The 23,521-nt window shown below is 61.3% G+C and overlaps 2 protein-coding genes and 1 long non-coding RNA gene across 5 annotated transcripts in view; 1 reads left to right on the plus strand and 2 right to left on the minus strand.

The window, feature by feature from the left end:
- GSE1 (Gse1 coiled-coil protein) overlaps nucleotides 1-10,230 on the plus strand; it is a 105,782-nt gene extending 95,552 nt beyond the window's left edge. For 2 of the 3 annotated variants that reach the window (XM_074582771.1, XM_074582772.1), the window contains 13 exons: nucleotides 124-305; nucleotides 457-654; nucleotides 1,110-1,301; nucleotides 1,437-1,759; nucleotides 2,218-2,542; nucleotides 4,448-5,028; nucleotides 5,715-5,827; nucleotides 6,035-6,305; nucleotides 6,439-6,546; nucleotides 6,684-7,055; nucleotides 7,530-7,805; nucleotides 8,249-8,352; nucleotides 9,459-10,230. In XM_074582771.1, coding sequence (XP_074438872.1) covers nucleotides 124-305; nucleotides 457-654; nucleotides 1,110-1,301; nucleotides 1,437-1,759; nucleotides 2,218-2,542; nucleotides 4,448-5,028; nucleotides 5,715-5,827; nucleotides 6,035-6,305; nucleotides 6,439-6,546; nucleotides 6,684-7,055; nucleotides 7,530-7,805; nucleotides 8,249-8,352; nucleotides 9,459-9,593 — 3,180 coding nt within the window. In that variant the 3' untranslated portion in view covers nucleotides 9,594-10,230. Of the gene's footprint in view, nucleotides 1-123; nucleotides 306-456; nucleotides 655-1,109; nucleotides 1,302-1,436; nucleotides 1,760-2,217; nucleotides 2,543-4,447; nucleotides 5,029-5,714; nucleotides 5,828-6,034; nucleotides 6,306-6,423; nucleotides 6,547-6,683; nucleotides 7,056-7,529; nucleotides 7,806-8,248; nucleotides 8,353-9,458 lie in introns of all 3 variants that reach the window. The other variant, XM_074582770.1, reaches the window with a different exon arrangement.
- Nucleotides 10,231-12,719: 2,489 nt separating this feature from the next.
- On the minus strand, nucleotides 12,720-17,675 carry GINS2 (GINS complex subunit 2). Its single transcript, XM_074582773.1, has 5 exons — nucleotides 17,414-17,675; nucleotides 16,179-16,293; nucleotides 15,196-15,295; nucleotides 13,993-14,119; nucleotides 12,720-13,608 (listed from the first exon to the last, which is right to left on the minus strand). The coding sequence occupies exons 1-5, from the start codon at nucleotides 17,501-17,503 to the stop codon at nucleotides 13,483-13,485; spliced, it is 558 nt and encodes a 185-aa protein (XP_074438874.1). The 5' UTR covers nucleotides 17,504-17,675; the 3' UTR covers nucleotides 12,720-13,482.
- Nucleotides 17,676-19,452: 1,777 nt separating this feature from the next.
- On the minus strand, nucleotides 19,453-21,758 carry LOC141743137 (uncharacterized). The gene is made up of 2 exons (XR_012586959.1): nucleotides 21,579-21,758; nucleotides 19,453-20,074 (listed from the first exon to the last, which is right to left on the minus strand). It is a non-coding gene; the product is annotated as an uncharacterized LOC141743137 (long non-coding RNA).
- Nucleotides 21,759-23,521: the final 1,763 nt, after the last annotated feature.

Consider the following 23,521-nt stretch of genomic DNA (forward strand, 5'->3'; position numbering starts at 1 on the left):
GACCCCGCGGGCAGGCTGGGGACCCACCAAGGGTCTCAGGGTGGGGAGACAGCAGGGACCCCCCCAAGTCCTTTGTGGGGTCCCTGCCGTCCCCTAACGCGTTTCTGCCTCTTTGCCTTCCAGCAAGAAGCCGGGTCGCGAAGCAGTAGCAGCAGTGCCGGCCGCGAGCGCCTCATCTCGGAGGCCCCCCTCGCGCAGGAGAAAGCGGGGGGCCCCACCGTCCCCTCCCACCTCCTGGGGACACCCTACTCCTTCGGGCTGCCCCCCAGCTCCGTGGTCCAGGACTCCCGCTTCCCGCCTCTCAAGTGAGTCCAGCGACGATGGATGGGGCCGGGGGGGGTTGCAGGATGCGCGTGTCCCCTGCGAGATCTGGTCCCACCGAGCATCCCCTGGGGGAGGGTGACATCTCCCCAGGGGGACAGGGTGGGATGGTGACCATCTCTCTGCGTCCCCCAGCCTTCAGCGGCCGGTCCACCACGTGGTGCCTCCCAGCGCCGTCACCGAGGATTACCTGCGCAGCTTCCGTCCCTACCACACCGCCGAGGACCTCCGCATGTCCTCCCTGCCGCCCCTCGGCCTGGATCCGGCCACCGCCGCCGCTTACTACCACCCCAGCTACCTGACGCATCACCCCTTCCCGCACCCCGCCTTCAGGTGGGCATCCCTGACCTCGGGCCTGGCGGTCCCCTGGGGGATGACAGTGGCAGGAGGACGAGCCTTGGGGGCTGGGGAGGTGGGAGTCTGGTCCGGGAAGGACGGTTAGGCTCCATGGAGGGCATTTTGGGGCTCTCCAAACCCTTGTCCCAGCAGAAGGCAGCTCCCGTCCAGCCGGGGAGGTGGGAGTCTGGTCTGGGAAGGATGGTTGGGCTCCATGGAGGGCATTTTGGGGCTCTCCAAACCCTTCTCCTAGCAGAAGGCAGCTCCCATCCAGCCAGGGAGGTGGGAGTCTGGTCCGGGAAGGACGGCTGGGCTCCACGGAGGGCATTTTGGGCCTCTCCAAATCCTTGTCCCAGCAGAAGGCAGCTCCCGTCCAGCCTGGGATTGCCCCTGTGGGGTGGGAATTGGGGGGTCCGAGCGGCACATCCCACTGAGCATCTCTGTCTCCCCAGGATGGACGACTCCTACTGCCTGTCGGCGCTGCGGTCCCCCTTCTACCCGCTGCCAGCGCCGGGCTCGCTGCCACCCCTGCACCCCTCGGCCATGCACCTGCACCTCTCGGGGGTCCGGTACCCCCCCGAGCTCTCCCACTCCTCCCTCTCCGCCCTGCAGTCCGAGCGCATCTCCAGCCTCGCCGCCGAGAGGTACGGGGCGGGGGGGACGATGGCCGGGGCGGGGGGACGAACAGGGCACCCCAGGGGATGCTAACAGGCACCTGGGGGTTGTTTGGGTGTTGGGGTTTTTGTTTTTTGTTTTTTTTTTTTGGCTTTTCTTTGCAGGCTGCAAATGGACGAGGAGCTGCGGCAGAGGGAGCGGGAGCGCGAGCGGGAGCGGGAGAAGGAGCGGGAGCGAGAAGCCGACCGGGAGCGGGAGAAAGAACGCGAACGGGAGCGGGAACGCGAGAAGGAGCTGGAGCGAGAGCGGGAAAAGGAGCGGGAACGGGAGCTGGAGAGGCAGCGGGAGCGTGCCCGGGAGAAGGAGCTGAGCATGGTGAAAGCCATGGAGGGGCCCTTCCTCCCCGTGGCCGAGCTGCACGGGCTGCGGGGACACCCGGCCGAGGAGCGGGGCAAGCCGGTGGAGCCGCTGGCGCCCAGCAGACCAGGTAAAGTCCCCACGGGTGACACTCTGGGGGACGCCGCCTTCGGCGCAGCTTGCCACGGTCCCCGTTTTCCCCTCCAGATGGCAAAGCCGTGGGGGTCGGTGGCCCCGGGAGGTGGCTTGGGATGGAGCCGGGCTCTCCCGGTTGCCAGCTCGCTTTGCCAAAAGCCCAGCTGCCGCGGCTCCCGGAGACGGTGCCTGTGCCATCTGACTGGGTGCGGGGCGGCAGCGCGCCCGGTGCCGCGGCTCGCCTGGCAGCTGGGCTGGCAGCAAGCGGGCAGCCCCCCGGCACCGCACGGGCACGGGAGCGCCGGGATCTGGCCCCGCGGCTCCGGCTGCACCCCGCAGGGATGCTTGCGGGGGGCGGGGGGAGTCTGCGCACCCCGAAACACCCTGATGGCTGCAGGTAGCCCCCTCCCTTTCTGCCACCCTGACTCCCCGTCACCCTCTTTTCCACCCCAGAGAAACTCAAGGACTCGGTGCTGCCGACGCCGAAGCCCATCCAGCACCCGCTGCACCCGCCGCCGGCCTCCCACCACCCCGTGCCCAGCCTCATCCCCAACCACAACGTGTTCCCGCTGCCGGGGAGCAGCGCGGCCACGGCGCTGCTCATCCACCGCACCAACGAAGAGGAGAAGTGGCTGGCCCGGCAGCGCCGGCTGCGGCAGGAGAAGGAAGATCGGCAATCCCAAGTCTCGGAGTTTCGGCAACAAGTGCTGGAGCAGCACCTGGACATGGGACGTACCCCGAGCCAGCCGGAGCCTGAGCATCGCCCCGAGCACTCCAGGTAGGGATGCTGCCGGTCGCGATCCGGGGATGCAGCTTCCCCCTAAAACCTAATGGCATTTTCCCACGTCGCAGCCATCCCTGCTGTAATATCTGTAGGATTTTTCCGACGTCGCAGCCATCCCTCCCGTAATATAGAATCACGGAATGGTTTAGGTTGGAAGGGACCTTAAAGATCATCTCGTTCCAACCCCCCTGCCCTGGGCAGGGACATCTTCCACCAGGCCAGGCTGCTCCAAGCCCCGTCCAGCCTGGCCTTGGACACCTCCAGGGATGGGGCAGCCACAGCTTCTCTGGGCAACCTGGGCCAGGGGCTCACCACCCTCACGAGAAAGAATTTCTTCCTAATATCTAACGCAAATCTCTCCTCTTTCAGTTTAAAACCGTTACCCCTCGTCCTGTCACTCCACTCCCTGATAAGGAGTCCCTCCCCATCCTTCCTGTAGCCCCCTTTGGGTTCTAGAAGGGGCTCTAAGGTCTCCCTGGAGCCTTCTCTTCTCCAGGCTGAAGACCCCCAACTCCCTCAGCCTGTCCTCACAGCAGAGGGGCTCCAACCCTCTGATCCATCTTATCCATCATCATATCTACAGGATTTTCCCACGTCGCAGCCATCCCTCCTGTAATATCTGTAGGATTTTCCCCCCTTGCCCCATGGCTGCACACCCCCCGCTGTTCGGTAGCATCTCCCCCCCTGCCCAGTTCGGTAGCCAGCATCCCGTAGCCGTGCCCCTCGCTCCTTGCACATCCCCCTGGGCAGGAGCCGCCACGCTCGGCCGGCGCCAGCAGGTCCCCATCGCGCGGTGCCAGCCGGGCCGGCTGCGCTGGCAAGGCCGGGCGTTACCGGTGCCCGACATCTGCGCGGCGGCAGGCGACGAGCCCGGGAGGTGGCCAAGGGCCAGCGGCGAGTGGCCAGGTGCTGCCCAGCCACCCAGCACCGCTAATTGCACCTCCCTGCCGTGCGGCGGACCCCGGCGGTGGGATGCCCTGTTTGTGGGGGGGGCACTGGCTCTGATCTGAGTCGTTTTGGGGGGGGGGGGGGTGGGCAGAGGAGCCTGCCCGCACCCCCCTGATTGCCAGGGGCTGGCTGGCCCCCGTTGCTGTGCGCTTAAGCGGCGCGGGCTCATCCAGCCGGCTCTGCTGCCGGCTCCTTTTGTTATTTTTGGGTATCCGGGGGATTAGCGCGGCTCATCGAGGATAATAAGGAGCAGATCGCGGGGCGGCACAAAGGCTCCCTTCTCCATCCCCCTCCTCCCTCCCCAAACCGGCGAGGAGAGAACAAGGTCACCCCAAAACACCTGCAGCCAGGGGATATGCCATCCCCATCCTCATCGTCATCCCCATCCCGGGGCTGCCCGTATCCAGCGGGAAGGGAGAGGGACCGATCCCCGGCAGGGCAGGCGATGCTTCCTGAGCGGGTGCCGGGGCGGCGGATGGCGGCGCCGGGCTGAACTGGCTGCTCTGTGCACGGAGGTCCGGGGCGCTGGAGCAGAAAAGCGTTAAATGCGCAGCTTGGGCGCATGAAATATTTATCCCGCTAACGGGCTGGCTCCGTCCCCGGCTGTCGGAGGAGGGTTGCGCCGAGGCGCTGCCCTCGCTGCAGGGAGAGATGGGCTGTGCCAGGACCAGTGGGCTCTCTTGTCCCCATGGTGGGCAGCCGGGGGGGGGCTGGTCCGGCACTCCAGGGATGCATCCACATCCCTGACCAGGAGCAGCCTTAACTCTGTCCCATGTCCCTCGGGGTGGTGGCACAGGAGGGGACGAGCGTGGCAGCCCCATGCGCACAAACCCCTCTGGGTGGTCCCAAGCAGCATATTTCTCCCCCAAAAGCAGCTCGGTGCCGGGATGCGGATGGCTCTCCGGTGGCGTGCCATCCCCTCACCTCTCCGGTCCTCTCCTCTCTCCGCAGGTCGGGATCGAGCCGTCACGAGCCCAGTGGCCGGGAGCCGGGGCAGCACTTTGGCGGGCCCCCCCCGCTCATCTCCCCCAAGCCCCAGCACCACCCCGTCACCACGTCCCTCTGGAACCCCGTCTCGCTGATGGAGAGCCCCCCTGAGCCCCCCCGACGCCTCCCCGAGCCCCATGCCCTCCACGGCCACCCGGCCCCCTTCGAGCCCAGCCGTCAGGGCATCCCGCTGGTGAAGGTGGAGAGGGTCTTCTGCCCCGAGAAGCTGGAGGAGGGGGCGAGGAAGAGGGATGCTCTGGAGAAATACCCCCCAGGACGGGAGCCCGGCGCCCCGGAGCACGGGAGCTTCACCCACGCCCCCTTCCTAGCCGAGCTGGAGAAGTCCACGCAGAGCATCCTGAGCCAGCAAAGACCCCCGGCCGCCCCCTTCGCCGAGGCCACCAAGCCCAGCTCGCCCTACCGGCCCCCCCAGCCCCGCGCCCAGGACCCCATGTACATCTACGACGAGTTCGTGCAGCAGCACCGCAGGCTGGTCAGCAAACTCGACCTGGAGGAGCGCCGGCGGCGGGAAGCCCGTGAGAAAGGTGAGGTGGCGGGTTTGCACCGCGAAGGGGGACATCCCCCCCCTTTCCCCCCCACCCCCGGCCCCACCACCACCGGGACCCGGCGGTGGTGGGGAGCAGCCGGTGGGTCTCCCGGGGATGCCGGCAGCCCGCGATGCAAACGTTCCCGCAAGCCGAGCGGTTCGGTAAATCGCTCTAGACATGCCCAATTAATAAATGATGAACTGAGGCTAATAAGCAGGCTTTAAATATTAATGGGACTGCGCGAGCGGGGATAAGAACAGCGGCGAGGAGGAGATGGAGCGCTGCGGGGGGGCAGGTGCTGCCGTCCCCCCTCCAGCGGGGACGAGGGGCTCAGCCGCAGCCTCCCCCCGAGCCGTGCCCCATTAACCCTCCTGTTGAGCCCCGGCCACCCATCCCAAAGTGACGCTGAGTGGGGACGCAGGGGTGGGCGACGTCCCCCAGGGTCCCGCAGCTGGTGGAAGGGGGACAGGGCTCCGTTGGGTCCCACCCCCCACCCTGCTGGGACCCACATTGGACCCCCACCGCTGCCCCCCCAGCATCCCACCCCACTGCACCAGCACCCTGCTGCGCCCCTATTCCCGGTGGGGTCCCAGCGAGTTCCCCAGGGTCCCAGCAGACTCCCTGGGATCCCAGCAGGTCCCCATGGTGTCCCCAGCCTCACGCCAGCCTCTCCCCATCCCCAGGTTACTACTACGACCTGGACGACTCCTGCGACGACAGCGACGAGGAGGAGGTGCGGGCCCATCTCCGCTGCGTGGCCGAGCAGCCCCCGCTGAAGCTGGACACGTCCTCCGAGGTACAGCCGGCTCTCGCCGTCCCCTGTCCCCCCAAGAGACAGCCCCTCCCTGGGCACCAGCTCCTGGCGCTGAGGTGCAGCCATCGTCCTCGGCCGGCTGCGGTGGCACCAGAGGGTCAGGGATATGAGGATGGGGATGGGGATGGAGATGAGGATGGGGACCGGTCTGGGGGTGACCCTGCTCTGCTCTCCCCCTCGGCGTCCCAGAAGCTGGAATTCCTGCAGCTCTTCGGCCTCACCACGCAGCAGCAGAAGGAGGAATTGCTGAGCCAGAAGCGGCGCAAGCGTCGGCGGATGCTGCGGGAGAGGAGCCCCTCGCCGCCAACGGTACAGAACAAGCGCCGCACGCCCTCCCCGCGCCTCCCGCTCTCCACCCGCTACAGCCCCGACGAGATGAACAACAGCCCCAACTTCGAGGAGAAGAAGCGCTTCCTCACCATCTTCAACCTCACGCACATCAGCGCTGAGAAGAGGAAAGGTAACAGCCATGCCCCGCGCATGCTTGGGGGGGCGTCCCTGGTTTGGGGGTGCCATGGAGGGGTCCCGCCTGGGGCCGTGAGCTTGCTCTGCTGAGCAGAGGCTACACTAAACCTCAGCTTCCCATGCTGCAGACAAGGAGAAGCTGGTGGAGATGCTGCAGGCCATGAAGCAGAAGACCACGCCGGCCGCCGTGGTGGTGAAGAGCTCCCCGCGGGACAGTCCCAGCGGCCCCACCACCGGTAAGCATTCCCGGTCCTTCCCTGGCTCCAGGCTGGCCGGGAGCATCCCCTGCCCGGCGGGGATGGGGGCATGGCTTTGCCTCACCGGGGACACGAAGCCCCGCCGGTAGCCAACTCTGCTCCTCCTCTGCCCAAAGAGCTGCCGGTGCCGCCGCTCCTGCTGGATCCGGATAAACCCGTGGGCATCGCCGTCTCCGTGCCGGAGGGGCAGAAGATGGCAGAGCCCAGCAGGTTAGACCAGCTGAGACCCCAGGAGCTACCGAGGGCTAAGGAGTCGGCCACCACGCCGGCAGAGAAGCCCCGGCTGAGTGACGGGCACCCCGGGAAGAAGGCACTCAGCATCCTCAGCTACGTCAGGGGTCCCCTCCCCAAGGACATCCCGGTGCCGCTGTCCCACAGCATGAACGGCAAGAGCAAGCCCTGGGAGCCCTTCATCGCCGAGGAGTTCGCCCACCAGTTCCACGAGTCGGTGCTGCAGTCCACCCAGAAGGCGTTGCAGAAGCACAAAGGTAACGGCAGGGATGGCGGGGGGGCGGGCTGGGTACCACCGGGGTAGCATCCCAGGGTGGTGGTGGGGTGGGTTACAGGCAGGAGACCCCCCCACCCGGCCTTGTATTCATCCCCCGGGGATCTGAAATCCGCCAGCAGCCTCCTTGCTGGAGCATCCCAGGAGCTCATGGACGAAGCTGAAAATAAGGCGCTGGGATGATACAGCTCCACCCGCCCTAAACCCGTTCCGAGGAAAATGAAGTTACCCCGGTGCACAGGGCGGGGGGATGAAAACCCCACGGAATATTCTCCAGCCCCCCCAAAAAGGGATGGGGCGGCGGAGGGGGGGGAATTAATACCTTGAGGTGAGCAGGGTGGCGGAGGCGGGGGGAATTAATACCTTGAGGTGAGCATCTTCCTCGGGGAGGGGGGCTGTGGGGAGCAGGAGGGGGCTGCGGGGGGGCGGGCAGGGGGCTGACGCTGGTTGCCCGCAGGGGGGACGGCGGCGCTGACAGCGGAGCAGAACCACAAGCTCGACGCCTCCATCCACTACAACATCCCCGAGCTGCAGGCGTCCAGCCGCCTGGCAGCCCCCCCCCACAACGGCACAGCCGAGGGGCCGCTGCCCCACCGGGCGCTGCCCCCGCTGCCCCACGACTCGGCCTCCGAGGAAGAGGAGGAGGAGGAGGAGGAAGAGGAGGAGGAGTACCCCAGGCCCAAGTGGCAAGGGATCGAGGCAATTTTTGAAGCTTACCAGGAACATATAGAAGGTAGGGAGGGGAGGGGGGGGGGGTCAGGGCAGGGAGGGTAAACCCCCACTTCGTGCCTCAGTTTCCCCTGGGTGAAACCACTCCATGCCCTGACCAGGTGTCTCCGGCTCCTGCTGGGATGTGTTGGGGAAGCACTGGTGGCTCCCTGGCACTGCAGGAGCGGCACGAAAGCAACAGGCACCGGTGAAAATTGATGCATGTGTGAAAAATTCGCGTATTCCGCAGCTGCCCAGTGTCCTCCTAGTGGAACCCGGAGGTTCCTCGCAAGCAGTGCAGGGGCTGGGGAGGGATGCTCTGGGATGCTGGAGGCAATCACTGCCGGCTGGGCAGAGCCTCGCGCGGGGGCTGGCATCATCCGTGGCAGCACCGGGGTGCTTGGGCACGGTCCTGGGCCGCGCGCGGAGCCGGAGGACCTGGCACTCACCCCCGCCCTCTCCTTGCAGAACAAAACCTGGAGCGCCAAGTGCTGCAGACCCAGTGCCGGCGGCTGGAGGCCCAGCACTACAGCCTGAGCCTGACGGCAGAGCAGCTTTCGCACAGCATGGCGGTGAGTGGGGCCGGAGCACCCGCACTCTGCGAGGCACCCCGTCTCCTGGGCACCCGGCCGCCGCGAGGCACCCGGTCCTCCCAGAGGGCCTTCCATCCATCCACCTGCAGCGTCCCGTTCCCTGCAGCGTCCCGTTCCCTGCAGCGCCCCATCCCCTGCCCAGTGCCCTGTTCCCTGCAGTGCCCATCTCCTGCCGTGCCCCGTTCCATGCAGCGTCCAGTTCCCTGCAACGTCCAGTTCCCTGCAGCGTCCCATCCCCTGCAGTGCCCCGTTCCATGCAGTGTCCCATCCCCTGCCCAGGGCCCATCCCTGCAGTGCCCTGTTCAATGCAGTGCAGTGTCCCGTTCCCTGCCCAGTGTCCCGTTCCCTGCCCAGTGTCCCGTTCCCTGCCCAGTGTCCCGTTCCCTGCAGTGCCCCGTCCCCTGCCCAGTGCCCCGTCCCCTGCCCAGTGCCCTGTTCCCTGCAGTGCCCATCTCCTGCCGTGCCCCGTCCCCTGCCCAGTGCCCCGTTCCATGCAGCGTCCATCCCTGGAGTGCTCCGTTCCATGCAGTGTCCCATCCCCTGCAGCGTCCAGTTCCCTGCAGTGTCCCATCCCCTGCAGCGTCCAGTTCCCTGCAGTGTCCCATCCCCTGGAGTGCCCCGTTCCATGCAGTGTCCATCCCTGGAGTGCCCCGTTCCATGCAGCGTCCATCCCTGCAGCGTCCAGTTCCATGCAGTGTCCCATCCCCTGCAGTGCCCCGTTCCATGCAGTGTCCCATCCCCTGCAGTGCCCCGTTCCATGCAGTGTCCCATCCCCTGCAGTGCCCCGTTCCATGCAGTGTCCCATCCCTGCAGTGCCCCATTCCCTGCGGTGTCCTATCCCTGCAGTGTCCCGTCCCCTGCAGTGCCCCTTCCCTGCATTGCCCCGTCCCCTGCAGTCCCTATACCCGCAGTGCCCCGTTCCATGCAGTGCCCCATCCCCTGCAGTGCCCCCCGTCCCGTTCCCCCTCCCAGGCACCCCCCGTTCCCCGTGGGGCAGCCAGGCGAGCCCAGCTCCCTGCACCACCGCCCCGGGAGCTGCCCCGCTGCCCGCCCTGACCGTCTCTTCTCCCCTTGGCTGCCCGCAGGAACTGAGGACCCAGAAGCAGAAGATGGTGTCGGAGCGCGAGCGCCTGCAAGCCGAGCTGGATCACCTGCGGAAGTGCCTTGCCTTGCCTGCAATGCAGTGGTCTAGGGGTTATTTCAAGGGGTATCCCAGGTGACGCTCCTTGGGCTAGGCCGAACATAGAGTCTAGAAATAATAATCTATTTTATTACCTTGAATATTTAATATTTTTCACTGGGAGGTTTGAAGCTAAAAAAAAAAAATAAAATTTAAAAAAAAAAAAAAAAAAGAAAAAAAAAAAAGAAAAAAATAAAACGGAGAATGTGCCATGCATGAAGCAAAGGAGCACGGGAGCCGGGAGCCCACCCGACGGCCAGCAGACCGCGTCCCCTCCCGTCCCCTCCCGTGCCGCCGGCCATCCGCAAGCAACAGCCAGCCCGGCTCGGGCTCTCCTCCCGGGGGACAGGGCACTGCGGGCCCCCCCCCTTACGCCCACCCACACTTTAGAGCGCTCAATTTTTGCTGTTTTTTTTTTTTGTTTGGTTTGTTTTTTTTTTTTGTTTTTTTTTTTTTTTTTAAAAAATTACAATTTAAAGACTCCACCAACAACACTAAGGCCAGAGGAGCCCCGTGGGGCCGGGTGCGGGACCACTGGCCGGCAGCCACCGAGCCCCTCCGACTTCTTCCCGGCACGGCACCGGGAGCCTCCCCCCCCCCCTCCCCAAACCCCGGGGCTTTCCACTGGAAATGCACTTCGCTATAAAACAATAAAGTCAATAAACTGGTTGAAGGTACCTTTTTGTTCCTGTTTGGCGGGGAAGGGGCACAGCCACGCGCCGGCGGTGGCCCCGGCGGGGTTTCCTTGTCGGAGCCGGTCACCCTGGTTTTGCGATTTGAGAGTCAAAAAGAAAAAAAAAAAAAAAAAAAGGTGCTTCAGCCTTGTACTGTGTATATATATTAAAAAAAAAAGTTTTGTATGTTTTTATTACTTTAATTATTGTTATAAAAAGCTTGCCTTTTTTTTTAATATGTTTCTGCTTTTTTTTTTTCCTTTTTTTTTTTTTTTTCCTTCCCCTTGCCCTTCTCCCTCACCCTTTTTAAATTTTCTTTCTTTTTTTGGCAAAAGGATTACCTTGCTTTTGATGTTTGTACTGCTGCTGGTCAGGACAGAAAAGATATTGAAGTGTTTTAAAAGAATTTAAAACCAGGGGGAAAAAAAAATAAAATAACCCCCCCCTTTGCCAGTGGGGCAGGTGCTGTCCCACCGCCAGTCCCTTGGGAACCCGGAGCCGAGTCCTTCCACCACCCTCAAACTCCTGGTTTTGGGAGGGTTTTTTGGGGGTTTTTTTACCCTTTTTCTTTGGTTTCTGGGTCTTTTTTGTGGTCCCTTTGGGCAGCCGGGGGGGGGGGGGGGTGTTGCGGTGCCGGGCGGTTTCTCAGCCTCGCGCGGGCTCCGTCTGCCAACGGAGAGATACGGAGCAATCGCGCCGAGAGGGCTGGAGGGTTTGGGGAACAGGTGGCACGGGGGTGTCCTTGTCTCCCCCTCCCCCCCAAAAAAATACCGAGACAATCAGAGCGGCGCTGAGGCAGTTCGGGCAGGGGGAGCCAGGGTCTGTCCATGGTGAGGTCGGGGTGGGGGGACGGTCCACGGGGTTGGTGGCACCACGGGGACAAGCCGGGTCGAGCTCTTCCTGCCGGAGCCCACCGGCGGCCACGGCGATGGGCGACGATGGCCGCACCGGGCCAAGGTGGCAGGTTCAGGTTTGGTACCGCGCGATGCCGTTTTGAGCCGATTTCTAATCATCACGTGCCCCCAACTCCCCAGGGAGGCTTTTTTTTTTTTTTTCCTTTTTTTTTAAAAAAATAATAAATACATAATTTATTAATTTTTTTTTTTAATTCGCCACGAGACAAGCTCATGTCTACGGGAAAAGGTGACCTCCGCTTTCTGCTTTAAATTCCCTTGTTGCACTCGCAAAGAAAGCATTAACCCACCCACACCCCCCCATCATCGTCGTTCGCCCTCCCTTCCCCGGTCTCCCATTGGCTTCACCAAAAAAAAAAAAAAGCAAAAAAAGAACAAAAAAAAAAAAAAAAAAAGCTGTGCAAGATTAAAAAGCAAAAAGCCCTTGTGACAGAAATTAGTTTAATCTTTTTTTAAATCCCCAATTGCATCGCCAGCCTCTGGCCTAGCCGCTGCCAACTCCGGGCTTCACGATGAATTTTAACACGGCAAAATACGCTTGCTGCGGCTTCCCTTCCCCTGTGCTGGGGGTGGGAAGAAGCCAGGGATGGAAAATCATCAGCAATTTATCCCGTGCCGCGATGAGGCAGGAGCCTGGCTGGGATGGAGCCTCGCTGCGTAGCAGCTCCTGTACCGAAACTTTTCCTCCCTCACCAGTCCCTAATCACGGGTTTGTTTTGGTTTTTTTGGTTTTTTTTTTGGACCGATTTCTCAGAATTATTCCCCCCCCCGCCCTGGGGCCGTGGCGAGCGGTCGTGTCTGTTTGTACGTACCCCCGCGCAGCAGAAATTGCTGGAGCAGCTGCGCCAGAGCCTGGGAGGGCTGGGAGGAGGCAGAGGCGAGGCAGAGCCCGCTGGGGGCAGTTTAGATGCTGTGAAAGAAAACAAAAACAAAAATCCCCCAAAAAGGAGGGGGAAAAAAAAAAAAAAAAACAACAAACCAACCCACCCCTAAACATGTTCTAAGTGTACTTGTTTGAATTAATTGTAATGTAATATATTATTTGTTGAATGTAGTAATTAGGTATTTATGAATATATTGCTGTAATTTCTGAAAACATCCAAAATAACAACGATAATAATAAACTCTTCCACAACAACGGCAAAGGATTCTTTCTCCCCCACCGGCGATGGGAAAGCAGCCCTGCTCCGAGCATCCCCCAGCCTCGCCGGGGGCGGGGGGCACAGCTCCTGCCATCCTCACCTTGTCAGAGCCCTTTGCCCGCGGGCAGCGCTGGGGGAGGCAGCCAGGGCACAGATGGCAAGCAGGAGCCGCGCAGAGGCTGGCCCAGATGCTCGGGGAAGGGCATCGCTCCCGGCTTGATGCCGTTGGGTCAGAGCCGGCATTTCCCCCTCGCCCGTAATAATTACATCTGCCATCAACACAGCCCGACGCCGGCGAGGATCCTGCCCTTGCCTGTCGGGCTGCCGCGGGGGAACGGGGCCGGAGCCAAAGGAGGAGAGCGGCGGGTTTTTCCAAGCATTGTTTAACCCACGTACGCTTGATGCACAGCGCGCGATGCAACACGGGGACTAATTTGATGCCATTCACTCGGCCGCAATTATTTCTGCTTTTTTATTTTTTTATTTTTTATATACACAGTCATATATAAAAAGTCAGACATATGATATTACAAGGCAGCCTGGCTCTGGAGAGGGAAAGCCATTTTCTTTTGTCCTTCTCCAAAGAGCAGATGGATCTGCTTCCCAGCTGATCTCCCCAGCAGAGTAGCAGACACCTCTCATTGCCGGCACATCTTCCCCCTTTTTTCAAGGCTCGGAGAAAATTCATGGCGAAGCACCGCCTAGAAATTTATTGCTTTCAAGCCAGTGTGTGGCCTGTGCTGCCCTCAGAAGTTCCCTCTATGAAGTACACCCACACTCTCCAGGGCAGAGAGATCCGCCCGACATCATTAGACAGCAACCAGGCGCTGGCAAGCCACCACCTGCACCGACATCGCTCTGAACCCAAGAGAGAGGCCACCTCTGCAAAGACGGAGCGCGTAGGAGCAGCCGTGCAGGGATGGCTCCTGCGCCACCGGCGCCTCCGGAGTGATTCCCGTCTGGCCACGAGGCTGCCTGCTCTCTCCCCTGCCTGCGCACAGGCGGAAGGGGAAGCCCTGCCTGCCTGCAGCCGAGGAGGGGTTCCACGCAGCGGAGGGGACAGGAGGCTCGGGTGGCTTCGGGAGATCCGTGTGGGAAGGCGGAGGCTGGCCAGATGAAGGTCCAGGGGCAAAGAACGGAGCCTGCTCCCTTCCACTGCCCTCTCCCGGGAGGTTTGAGGGCTGGCCCGGGCTAGTACCTCAGAAATCCTGGGAGTGGGCACTCTCACCAGGCTGCAGGTTAGTCCGGAGCTTGTACATGTGATCTAAGGCTTGAGTAAGGAAAGTCCCGGTCGTGTTGATCTCCATCAAGGTTAAGTTATCCAGCTAAAAGAAAAAATAGGAGAATATGGGGATACAGCCCTGCTGCAGCAGAAGACAAGGAACACAGAAAGCAGCTCTGCAGCCCACGCTTTTCCTTCGGTGACACCCCAAGGGACCGGCCCAGCTGCCACCCCCGGTCAAGAGCAGCACACGAGCAACGAGAGCACTATTTCCATAACGCACGGGGAGCTGCAACCAGCCCATAAAGCGAGGTTTCAGCATATGGCTTCAGTTCCCAACTGACGTACCCACAGCCCAGGAAAAACATGCCCCAACCAGCATTTTCACGAGCAGCTCTCATCAGTCACAAGCCCACACAATCGCACGGCATCTGGAATCCTCCCAGCGCAGAGCTGGCAAAGCTCTCCCCACGCGTCCCCGCCGCACCTTGGCGTGAGCCTCCTGCTGCCTGACGAAGCTGTCCGCAGACAGCCGCAGCTTGGCTATCCGGGTGTCCCAGGTATCCTTCACCAGCGTTCGGATCTCATCGGCTTTGGGGATGTTGTCTGAGGCGCTAGAGGAGGAGAGAGAGAGGATCAGAACAGGCTGCGAGGGACTCGTACGTTATGTCACTGGCGTAAGTAATGTTGGCAGTTCTTCAGCCCTCCGAGGCATAAGCAGAGCAGTTTGCTACAGAGAAAAAAAACCCTACAACTCAACATTAAAATCCAGCCTGGTACTTCTGCTGCTGGGATTTTTGGGATAGTTTATTTACCCAGGAATGCTCAGCTCTGATGCAGCATCTGGTTCTCACTAGAATCCTTCTGCTCTTTAATTGCCCAGCTGGTACAAGGTACACGGAGGGCCAATAACCCGGCCAAAGTCACAGGCAGCCAGGGAATTGAAAGGACTCAGCTGCGATTAGAGCCCCGGCTCTGTGCTCTTGTGGCTCTATCAGAGAGTATTAAGTTGAAAGGACTGTACGAGTTGTGCCACATCCTCCCATTAAAGCAATTCAGCGCTGCCATAAGGACCTCGAGAGATCAGATCAATTCGCACGGACAGAGCTGTCAGGGTTATTCTAGCGTGAGGGAAGGAGCCGCACGCCAAGAGTGTCATCTCCAGAGGAAAAGCCAGTGCTTAAATGACCACCCCACCGTAATCGAGGGCTTAAAGTCAGAAGAGCCCGCGCTGAGAAAAATACCAGCCAGCACATTTTACAAGTGAAATGCCTCAGCAGGCAAGAGTTCAGACTCGGAATATCCCTGGTCTCCTGCTTCTCAGGCCGAGGAAAGAGGAGCTTTCCTCCTGAAGGAGAGCCAAGGAAGAAGCCTGGAGGGTTTAGGCTGCTGAACAGATTGCAGCCACGGAACGCGTTGCCGATCCTCAAGGCCTCTACGCTCAGCTGCCGCTCAATAAAGCGGCACAGCCCCAATTATCAGGCTGCAGAACAAGCAATCCCCAAGTTACTGAAATGCAAAGTTACCATGAGAAAACTGCTGCAACGAGATCTTGGCACGCTGTGAAATAAACCTCCATTAACTCTCACTTTCCCACCGCCCTCTGGGGTTGCTGCCAACGAAAGCTTGAAAAATTGTCTATGCAAGCATGTACTCAGGCGGAAACTGTTACAATACATTTCCTACTTACTAGTTTAACAGCAGCTTTGTGAGTTCCATATAATAGGGACTGGGCATCGGAGTGAAGGTGTCCTCTTTACGTTCCTGGTCCCGGATTTCCTCCAGCTTTTCTAAAACACAACCAGAAACGGTGAGGCATTGCCAGACCTTAACGCTTCAGGCACATTTTTACCCCCCCCAAAACCTCACGCGCTATTTCTGTAGGACCCACTCCATGTCCAAGCCTGAATCAATGTGCGGACAGAAAAAGGTTTCTATAACGAAGCACACAAGGATGCTGACAGGGACATCGAAATCGCGTTTACCACACCATGCCTGGAGGCTGGATCTACATCAGCTTGATCCCCAAATCCATCGCCTGTCAGGAGATGGTCCCTTCACCCAGAAAGCACTTGTGCAAATTAGTGTCTGTGCCCCTGAATGAAAAAAGCAGGAATGCTTGGCGCAGGTCTCCCTCTAACTGCAGCTCCGTTAGTGTTTACTTCTTGTCTTTCTCAGTTTCCCTTGAAATCACAAAAAGGAGGGTGCCACGGTTCTCACTTTTTCCAGAGTGAGATGACCTCCCATTTCCAATGCCCTTCAGGAAAATGATTCCACGATGGAGTGAATGAACCGGCGATTAAAACACGTCTGTGCTCTCCAAGGTCTCCCTCCTCAGAGTGATACCCGAGGTCCACAAAGCCCTTTCTGAAAAAGCCTTGCGAGAGATTCAAGTGTTGCTCAGAAAAAACAGCGGCCACTGCTGAAGATGAGTGGCTGAGCTGTGGAAGAAGCCCTGTTCTTCCTTCTCACCAGAAGAACAGAAGTTAAATACCTGACTTAAGTGGGAAGATTACATCTCCTGTAAATATAAAGAATCCCAGTGGTGGAATGTTAGGTCCTTTTCTCAGAGTTACTTTGTGTTTGTTGAATTAAGCTTCCCACTGATGATGAAAACCAGAGACTTTTTCTATTTTGTGTTTCTGCTCAACCCACTGACGTCACCGTCCTTACCAACATCCATCCATTCCGGAGGAATCAGCCGACACTTCTGCCTCTGCTTCAGATTAATGGCCAACCAGACAGGCACTTCCACCGGCAAGCCAGGATTGAAAGGACCCAGATCTCCCTGGAAGACAAATTGAAGACGGGAGTCAGGCAGCAGCGAGGGCTAGGACACCGCAGTACTCGTCTGCTAATTTGGCCTCAGCCATCTCTAGAGAGCATGAGTTTCCAGAGGATTTTGAAAAGCCTGAATCAAATAGCATCTGAATTTCCTCCTCTTGCTTCCATAATTCTTGCTCTCAGACTTTTCCTCCTCTCCCTTGAGAAGTAATAACTAACGTTTCCAGTGCATTTTCTATTTCAAAGCGTTTCACAGAAGTTATAGCCAGAAATTACATCTATCCTGGAAACGCAGCCCCCCGGGCTCAGGCTGAGGTGCTTTCAGAGGCACGCGGCAGCGGAGCACAGCTCGCACAACCCACACGGCAGATCCTGGCACCCGCTGACAGAGCTGGGGGCTCAGCACCCAGGGCAGCCAGTCAGCCCCCAGCCCTTGGACAAGGCTCTGGTGCCAGGAGCGAAGGCACCAGAGAGGTGGGGGACAGCACTGCCCCCTCCCAAACCTCGGGGGGGGGGGGAGGGGGCTGCCCTGCCCTCCTCCCAGCCTGCTCCCCCCTCTCCTCCCCATCTCTGCCCCTGTCCCCAATCCCCTAATTCCCCTGTCCCCATCACACCAGCCCCCCAAACCCTCCAGCTCCTTCCCCCTGCCCCCTACCCCTTCTCCCTGTTCCCAAATGCTGCAGCCCATCCCCAATCCCCTCAGACCCTGTCCCCCCACCTCCTGCCCCTCAATCTCAATCCCTCAACCCCAACCCCCCCTGCTCCTGCCCCCAAGCCCTGTCCATAAGCCCCCCAGGCCCTGTCCCCCAAACCCCCCCACTCCTGACCCCCAAACCTTGTCCCCAAGCCCCCCAGGCCCCGTCTTTAATTTCCTAGAGCCCCTGACCTCCAGGTCCTGTCGCCAAGCCCCCAGGGTCCGTCCCGAAGCCCCCCAGCTCCTGTCCCCAGTGTCCGTCCCCGAGCCCCCCAGGACCTGCCCTTAATTTCCTAAAGCCCTGACGCCCAGAGCCTGTCCCCAAGCTCCCACGGCCTGTCCCCATGGCCCCAGCCCTTGCCCCACAAAACCCTGTCCCCAAGCCGCCCCCAGCCCCCCGGGCCTATCCCCGCCCCCCGGCCCCGCCGACCCCGATGAGGTGGATCCGGTCGAGGCTGAAGTTGGGCACGATCGTCACCAGCTCCTTCTCGGCCAGGAACTCAGCCTCGGCCGGCTCCATGGCGGCGGCGTCGACCCGGGCCGGCACCGGGACCGTCACTGGCACCGGGACCGAACCGGAACCGGAACCGGGATCAGGCTCTCCGCGTGCCCACCCTCCCCATTGGCTGGGCAGCGGCAAGGCCCCGCCCACAGCGCCCCGCTTCCCGCCGCCGGGCTCGTTTTCGCGGTCTCCGCGTGGGGGCGGAGCCTGGCACAGCTCGGAGCTCGTTGATTGGTTGTCCCTCTGGCGGTGCTGGCTGGCCATTGGTTACTACGGCGCATCCTTTTCTGATTGGCTGTCCGATTGGGGCCGCGCCCGGGGTCTGGGTGGGTCGCAGAGGGACCAATCCCGGTGCGCTCCGGGAGGGCTCGACCAATGAGCGCTCAGCACTTGTTGCCGTGGCGCCGCGGGGCCCTCAGCGGGCCCGCCCCCGCCCTCTGCGCGTGCGCGCGGTGCCGGCCGCTGGCGCCCCCTGGCGGCCGGGAGGGGCAGCGCCCCGCGGGGACACGGGTGGGGACGCCGCGGGTCGGTGTCCCCGGGGGTGCCCTCAGCCCGGCCTGTGCACCCTCCCTCCTGTGGGGCTGTCTGTCCGCCAGTGCGCTTGTCCCTGTGCAGCCACCCGTGCTCAGGCACCCGCTGTCCGTCACCCATCCGCCCCTTTCCTCCCTTCGTCAGCCCATCCATCCATCCATCCATCCATCCATCCATCCATCCATCCATCCATCCACTGCTCCATCCCTGCCTTCATCCACCCATGCCCGCCACCCACCCATCCACCGACCCATCCATGCTTCCACCCTCCCACCCACTCATCCATATACTTGTCAGTTCATCCATCCACCCATCCATCCATCCATCCATCCATGCTTCCATCCATCCACCCACCCATCTATCCACTCATCCATGCCTCCATCCATCCACCCACCCATCCATCCACTCATCCATGCCTCCATCCATCCACCCATTCATGCCTCCATCCATCCATCCATCCATCCATCCATGCCTCCATCCATCCACCCATTCATGCCTCCATCCATCCGTCCATCCATCCATCCATCCATCCACTGCTCCATCCCTGCCTTCATCCACCCATGCCCGCCACCCACCCATCCACCGACCCATCCATGCTTCCACCCTCCCACCCACTCATCCATATACTTGTCAGTTCATCCATCCACCCACCCATCCATCCATCCATCCATCCATCCATCCATGCCTCCATCCATCCACCCACCCATCTATCCACTCATCCATGCCTCCATCCATCCACCCATTCATGCCTCCATCCATCCATCCATCCATCCATCCATCCATCCATCCATCCATCCATGCCTCCATCCATCCACCCATTCATGCCTCCATCCATCCGTCCATCCATCCACTCACCAATCCATCCACCCATCCGTGTCTCCATCCATCCACCCACCTATCCATCCACTCACCAATCCATCCACCCATCCATCCTTCCATTCACCCATACATCCACCTGTCCATGCCTTCATCCAGACACCCATCCATACATCCATGGCTCCATCCCTCCATCCCTCCATCCACCCACCCACCCACCCTTCCATTCACCCATACATCCACCTATCCATGCCTTCATCCACCCACCCATCCACCCACCCATCCATCCAACCATCCATCCATCCATCCATCCATCCATCCATCCATCCATCCATCCATCCTCCCTCCACTCACCCACGCCTCAGAGCAGCAATCAGCCTGCATTTTCCTGTCTCTCTGTGTGCCACATCATCCCTCCATCCTTCTCTCCACCCCTCCCTCCATCCCTACGTCCAGCCTCTGGGAACCCCCTGCCCACCCTCCCTTGGGGGCTGCAGCAGGAGGGTCCCACCGCACCCCCATCCGTTAACCGAGCAGCCCCCGCGGTGCCACCGGCACACACCGCGGCTCCGCCGGCCGCTCTATAAACGGCGCCGCCATGCTGCGACTCCACTTGCGTGTCTTTTGCCATCTGCTGCTGTCATTAAAAAATTAAATTTCCATCTGCTTTCACACTCCCGCCTCTCCCGACGGCTCACAGTGCCGCCGCTCCCCGGGAAACATCGCCCCCGGCTCCCTCCCCGGGATGCGGCCGATCCGGCGGGGCCGCGAGGGCGGGTTGCAGGTGACGCCGAGTTCATTTTACCGGTGCCGTTTGCAACCGGTTGGTTTCTTCAATCCGGGCGGTGAGGTGGGGGCTGGCGGGGTGCGCCCCGCTTGTGGACCCCCATCTGGCACCGGGTCGACTTCGGGGTGTTTTCAGGGGGCACAACGCACCCACCGCTCCCCTGACACAGCCCGGGGGGAGCTCCCGGGGTGCTGGGTCCGGCCGATTCGCATCCCGGCGGCTGCGTCTTCATCCCGGTGGAGCGGGGACGGATCCTGCTGGGCTGGAGTCCCCCTGTCCCCGCGCTCAGCTCTGGCTGCACGGTGGCGACCCCCCCACCCGCCGGGAGTCCCGGGAGAGCGTGGTCCCCGTGGGCGTGGGCGGCGTGACGATGATGGAGGGCACGTGCAGGCGCTTCTCGCCCGAGGACGCGGTCCCGCCGTTGCCATTCTCGCTGCTCACACACGTCTTCAAGCCTGCAGAAATGGCGGGGGGGGGGGGAATGACCCCAAGGTGGGGGGGGAAGAAGATCAGGCGTGCGGCTGCAGCGTCCCCCCCCACACCTCCCTGCCCTCCTCCAGCCCTCCACCTCCAGCTCAATCCCTTACGAGCCACTGGAGAATCCACAGCCACCCCCACCACTGCCCCCCCCCCCATGGATTTTGGGGTGTGCGGTAGAGGTGGAGACCACAGCACCTTCTCCCCCCCCGACAGCCTGCCCCCCCCCCCACCCCGGGGAGCAGATAGCTTTAATCTGCTTTTTTAATCAGGAGAAAAGCCCCGCGCGGCGCAGGCAGCAGCCAGGGAGGTTTCAGCTCTTCCCAAGCAGGAAAATGCCCGGAGGGGACAGACACTGATATTTTTAATCTCTTTTTAATTAAGGATAAAGCCCTGCCTTACGTAAGGGAGCTGGAAAAGCGGGGGGGGTCTTTTATTTTATTGCAGACTCCAAGGCTGTCGGAGGGGTCTGGAGGCACCGGGGGGAGGGGTATTTTGGGGCTCTGACCTGGATTTGGGGCAGGACGGGGACAACTTGGCTGCCGCAGTTTCCCCACTTCAATCACCGCATGTTGGGCTGGGGGAAGGGGGGTGTCTGTGGGACCCCCAAATCCCCCAGACCCCACGCCACCGGCGTCCCCCGCAGCGTCCCCGCCGCAGGGAGGGGGCAAGGGGGCGCAGGGCTCGTTTTCGGGTGACGCATCCCAAGCCGTGCCCGTCACAGCCAGCCCCCGGCGCGGGGTTCGTGCTTGGGAAAAGGCAGGGAAGAAGCAGCTCCGCGTCTTTGCGAGGGATGCTCATTAGCTCCCATCCCTAACGAACCCCAGGATGATTAATACGAGCCGCGCAGGGGTCAGCGCTGGGATGACAGGGCTAATGGGCGATGCGATACCCGGCCTTCGCCCCGCTCGCCCAGCGCGACGAGGCCAGGAGCATTAAAAGCTCCCGCTTTCCCTTTCTCTGCAGACATCCCTGCCGCCATTCCCATTAAGAAAATGAAAGGTGGAGGGAAAGCAGCAGGACAGAAAGCTCCTGGGTTGGAATATCCCTGGGGAGAGCAGAGTAACGGAGGATGCTCGGGGTCAGCCCGGAGGCCGGGAGCCGGGGTACCCCGGCTCCCGGCCTCCGGGCTGACCCCGAGCATCCCATCCGTGCATCCCCGAGCATCCCATCCCTGCTGGCTCTTTCCCACCTCTAAGGAAATCCCACCTGATTTCTTGAGGGGTACCATCAGCCCCGAGGATGCTCCGGCGACCCAAGGATGCAGGAACAAGGGCAGGATCGGACCTTTAAATTTTTACAGGGGTAGGGGATGGGGAAAGCAGCTCCGGGGCCATGCGCGGGCAACAGGTCACCCGTGGGACTTGCTTAAACCCCACCAGGATGCCAAACCCCGCCAGTCCTAAAGCTCCTCCATGTCCGACCATCCTCCCCAGACGCCTTCACGGAGCAGGAGAAACCCCAACGCCCGCCCAAACCTACCTTTCAGGCAGGATAACTTGAGCCCCATGTTTTCATCCTCTTAGCGGGACCCAGCTCTCCAGCCCCACCGTCCCTCCTCGCCGCTGGTGCTGCAAAAGAGAAGCAAGGGTTTGCGGGGAAGCGACGCCGGGAAAAAGGAGAACCAACCCGACGGCTCGCTAAAAGCCCGCACCTCTGCGCGCGTGTATATATATATATGTATCCCTCTATAGGCGCCCGGGCATAACAGGAAGCACGGCTGCTCGGTAGCAAAAACCGCTAGTGATGTCACAGCGTTTTAGTGACTCAATCTCGGCCGACGAGTTTCAGGAGGAACTTTTCGGCAGGGCGGAGAAGGAGCCTGTTGCTGGGGGTGTGCGTGCGTGCGTGCGTGCGTGTGCGTGTGTGTGTACGGGGTCTCATCCCGGCTTCTCCGCTCCCGGGGTCGGCGCTGCAAACATTCGCAGGCGAGAAGGTCATGAGCGGGGGGAATAAGGTCGTTATTTACGAAGGCGAGCGGTGGTTTCAGAGAAACACACACACACACACACACACACCCAGCCCACGCGCAGGAAACAGAGGGATGCTCGGCTGCAGCATCGCACCCGGGGCTGCCTCCCTCGGGGCTGAGCCGAGCGGCCGGCAGCAGCCGGGGATGCGCTGCCGGGGACCGCGCTGTCCTGCTCCGGTTGGGCCATCCCTGACGCCCCGAGAGCTTTCGGGTGGATGATTCCCCATTGTGGTACATTGCTTTTTTTTAAGGTCACGGATATGATTCCGGGAAAAAATCCCTTTCCTGGGAAATCTGCATCCATCCTGCCCACAGCTGCTGGCAAAAGCTTACTGGGATGAGGGTCAGTGACTCGCTTCGGCTCTTCCAAGCTCCGCGGGCCACAGAAAACCAAGGAAACCTTCTGTTCCCCCTGCCCGACCTCTGCCACAGCTTTACTTCACCTTTCCAAGCGGCCCTGAAGCGGCTGTCAGCAGCCGGCAAGGGGAAGCGGGAGCTTGCCGTCACTGGTTTTAATTCTGCATTTGTTATCAGCTCCCCACAGACACCCTGATCCGTGACCTCCCTGTGTCCCTGGAGCTGTGCCAGGGCTGGGAGCGCAGCACCCCCCGGGACCCCCACTTTGCAGCTATCGCAGCAGCTGCCTAAATACCGAGAAACCTGTTTTGAGGCAAGTTCTCTGTTTTTTAGCACCTGCTGGTGGCTGACACTCACCGGGCATCCCCAACTGCTCAGGGCTGTTCTGGAGAGACCCAGCCCCACGGTGCCGGGGGTGGGGGGATCTCTTTTGGGACCAGACCCCCGTGGCCAAGCCCTTGCAGGACACAGTAGCCCCCTCCCCACCGCCGCCGGCTCTCAGCGCCGCGTCCCTGCCGTGGCCGAACACCAGCACCCCTTGCTCGCAGCACCAGGAGAGATGCCCGGGCAGAAAAATCCCCCCGCCATCAACATTCCAGCGCACGCCACCGCCGAGGATTCCCGGTGGCTGGTGCTGGAGCTTCAACTTTGCTCCCGTGCCGGCACCAGGCCAAGAAGTATTTGCATTCCCGACGAGTTCACGCTCCAAAAACCCCCAGATGTTCATTGCGAGCGTCACTTAGAGCCGCGGCGGAGGGGGGATGCTCAACCCGGGGTGCACCAGGGACAAGGAGTGGGGCCGAAGCCGGCCGCGGTGCTCCGAGGGGGGTGACACTTACCCGGTCCCGGGAGCCGGAGGCACGATGCCCGCCGTCACATCCCACCTCCCCACCGCGCCCGGCTGCTCTCGGACGCAGGAGGGAGGCAAGGCTGGGTTGGGGGGGTTCCCACTCAGGACCAGCCGTGCCCTGGGAGGGCGGGACGAGGTTGCAGTGAGACGGCTTGGATTTTTTGCAAGGTTGGTTTCTAACCTGGTTAATCAGGTTAGCGGAATCCCGGCTCCTCCCATCCATCACCCCCCCGCCTCTCCAGCCCC

This window comes from Larus michahellis, chromosome 4 (assembly GCF_964199755.1).
Source record: "Larus michahellis chromosome 4, bLarMic1.1, whole genome shotgun sequence".
Taxonomy (NCBI): Eukaryota; Metazoa; Chordata; class Aves; order Charadriiformes; family Laridae; genus Larus; species Larus michahellis.

Excerpts from the sequence above, each read along its gene's own strand:
- GINS2 (XM_074582773.1), bottom strand. The coding sequence starts at position 17,503 with ATGGAGCCGGCCGAGGCTGAGTTCCTGGCCGAGAAGGAGCTGGTGACG. Across the intron at positions 16,294-17,413 it reads ACCGGATCCACCTCATCGGG|GGAGATCTGGGTCCTTTCAA; the intron begins GTCGGCGGGGCC and ends TTTGTCTTCCAG. Across the intron at positions 13,609-13,992 it reads AGCAGGAGGCTCACGCCAAG|CTGGATAACTTAACCTTGAT; the intron begins GTGCGGCGGGGA and ends TTTTTCTTTTAG.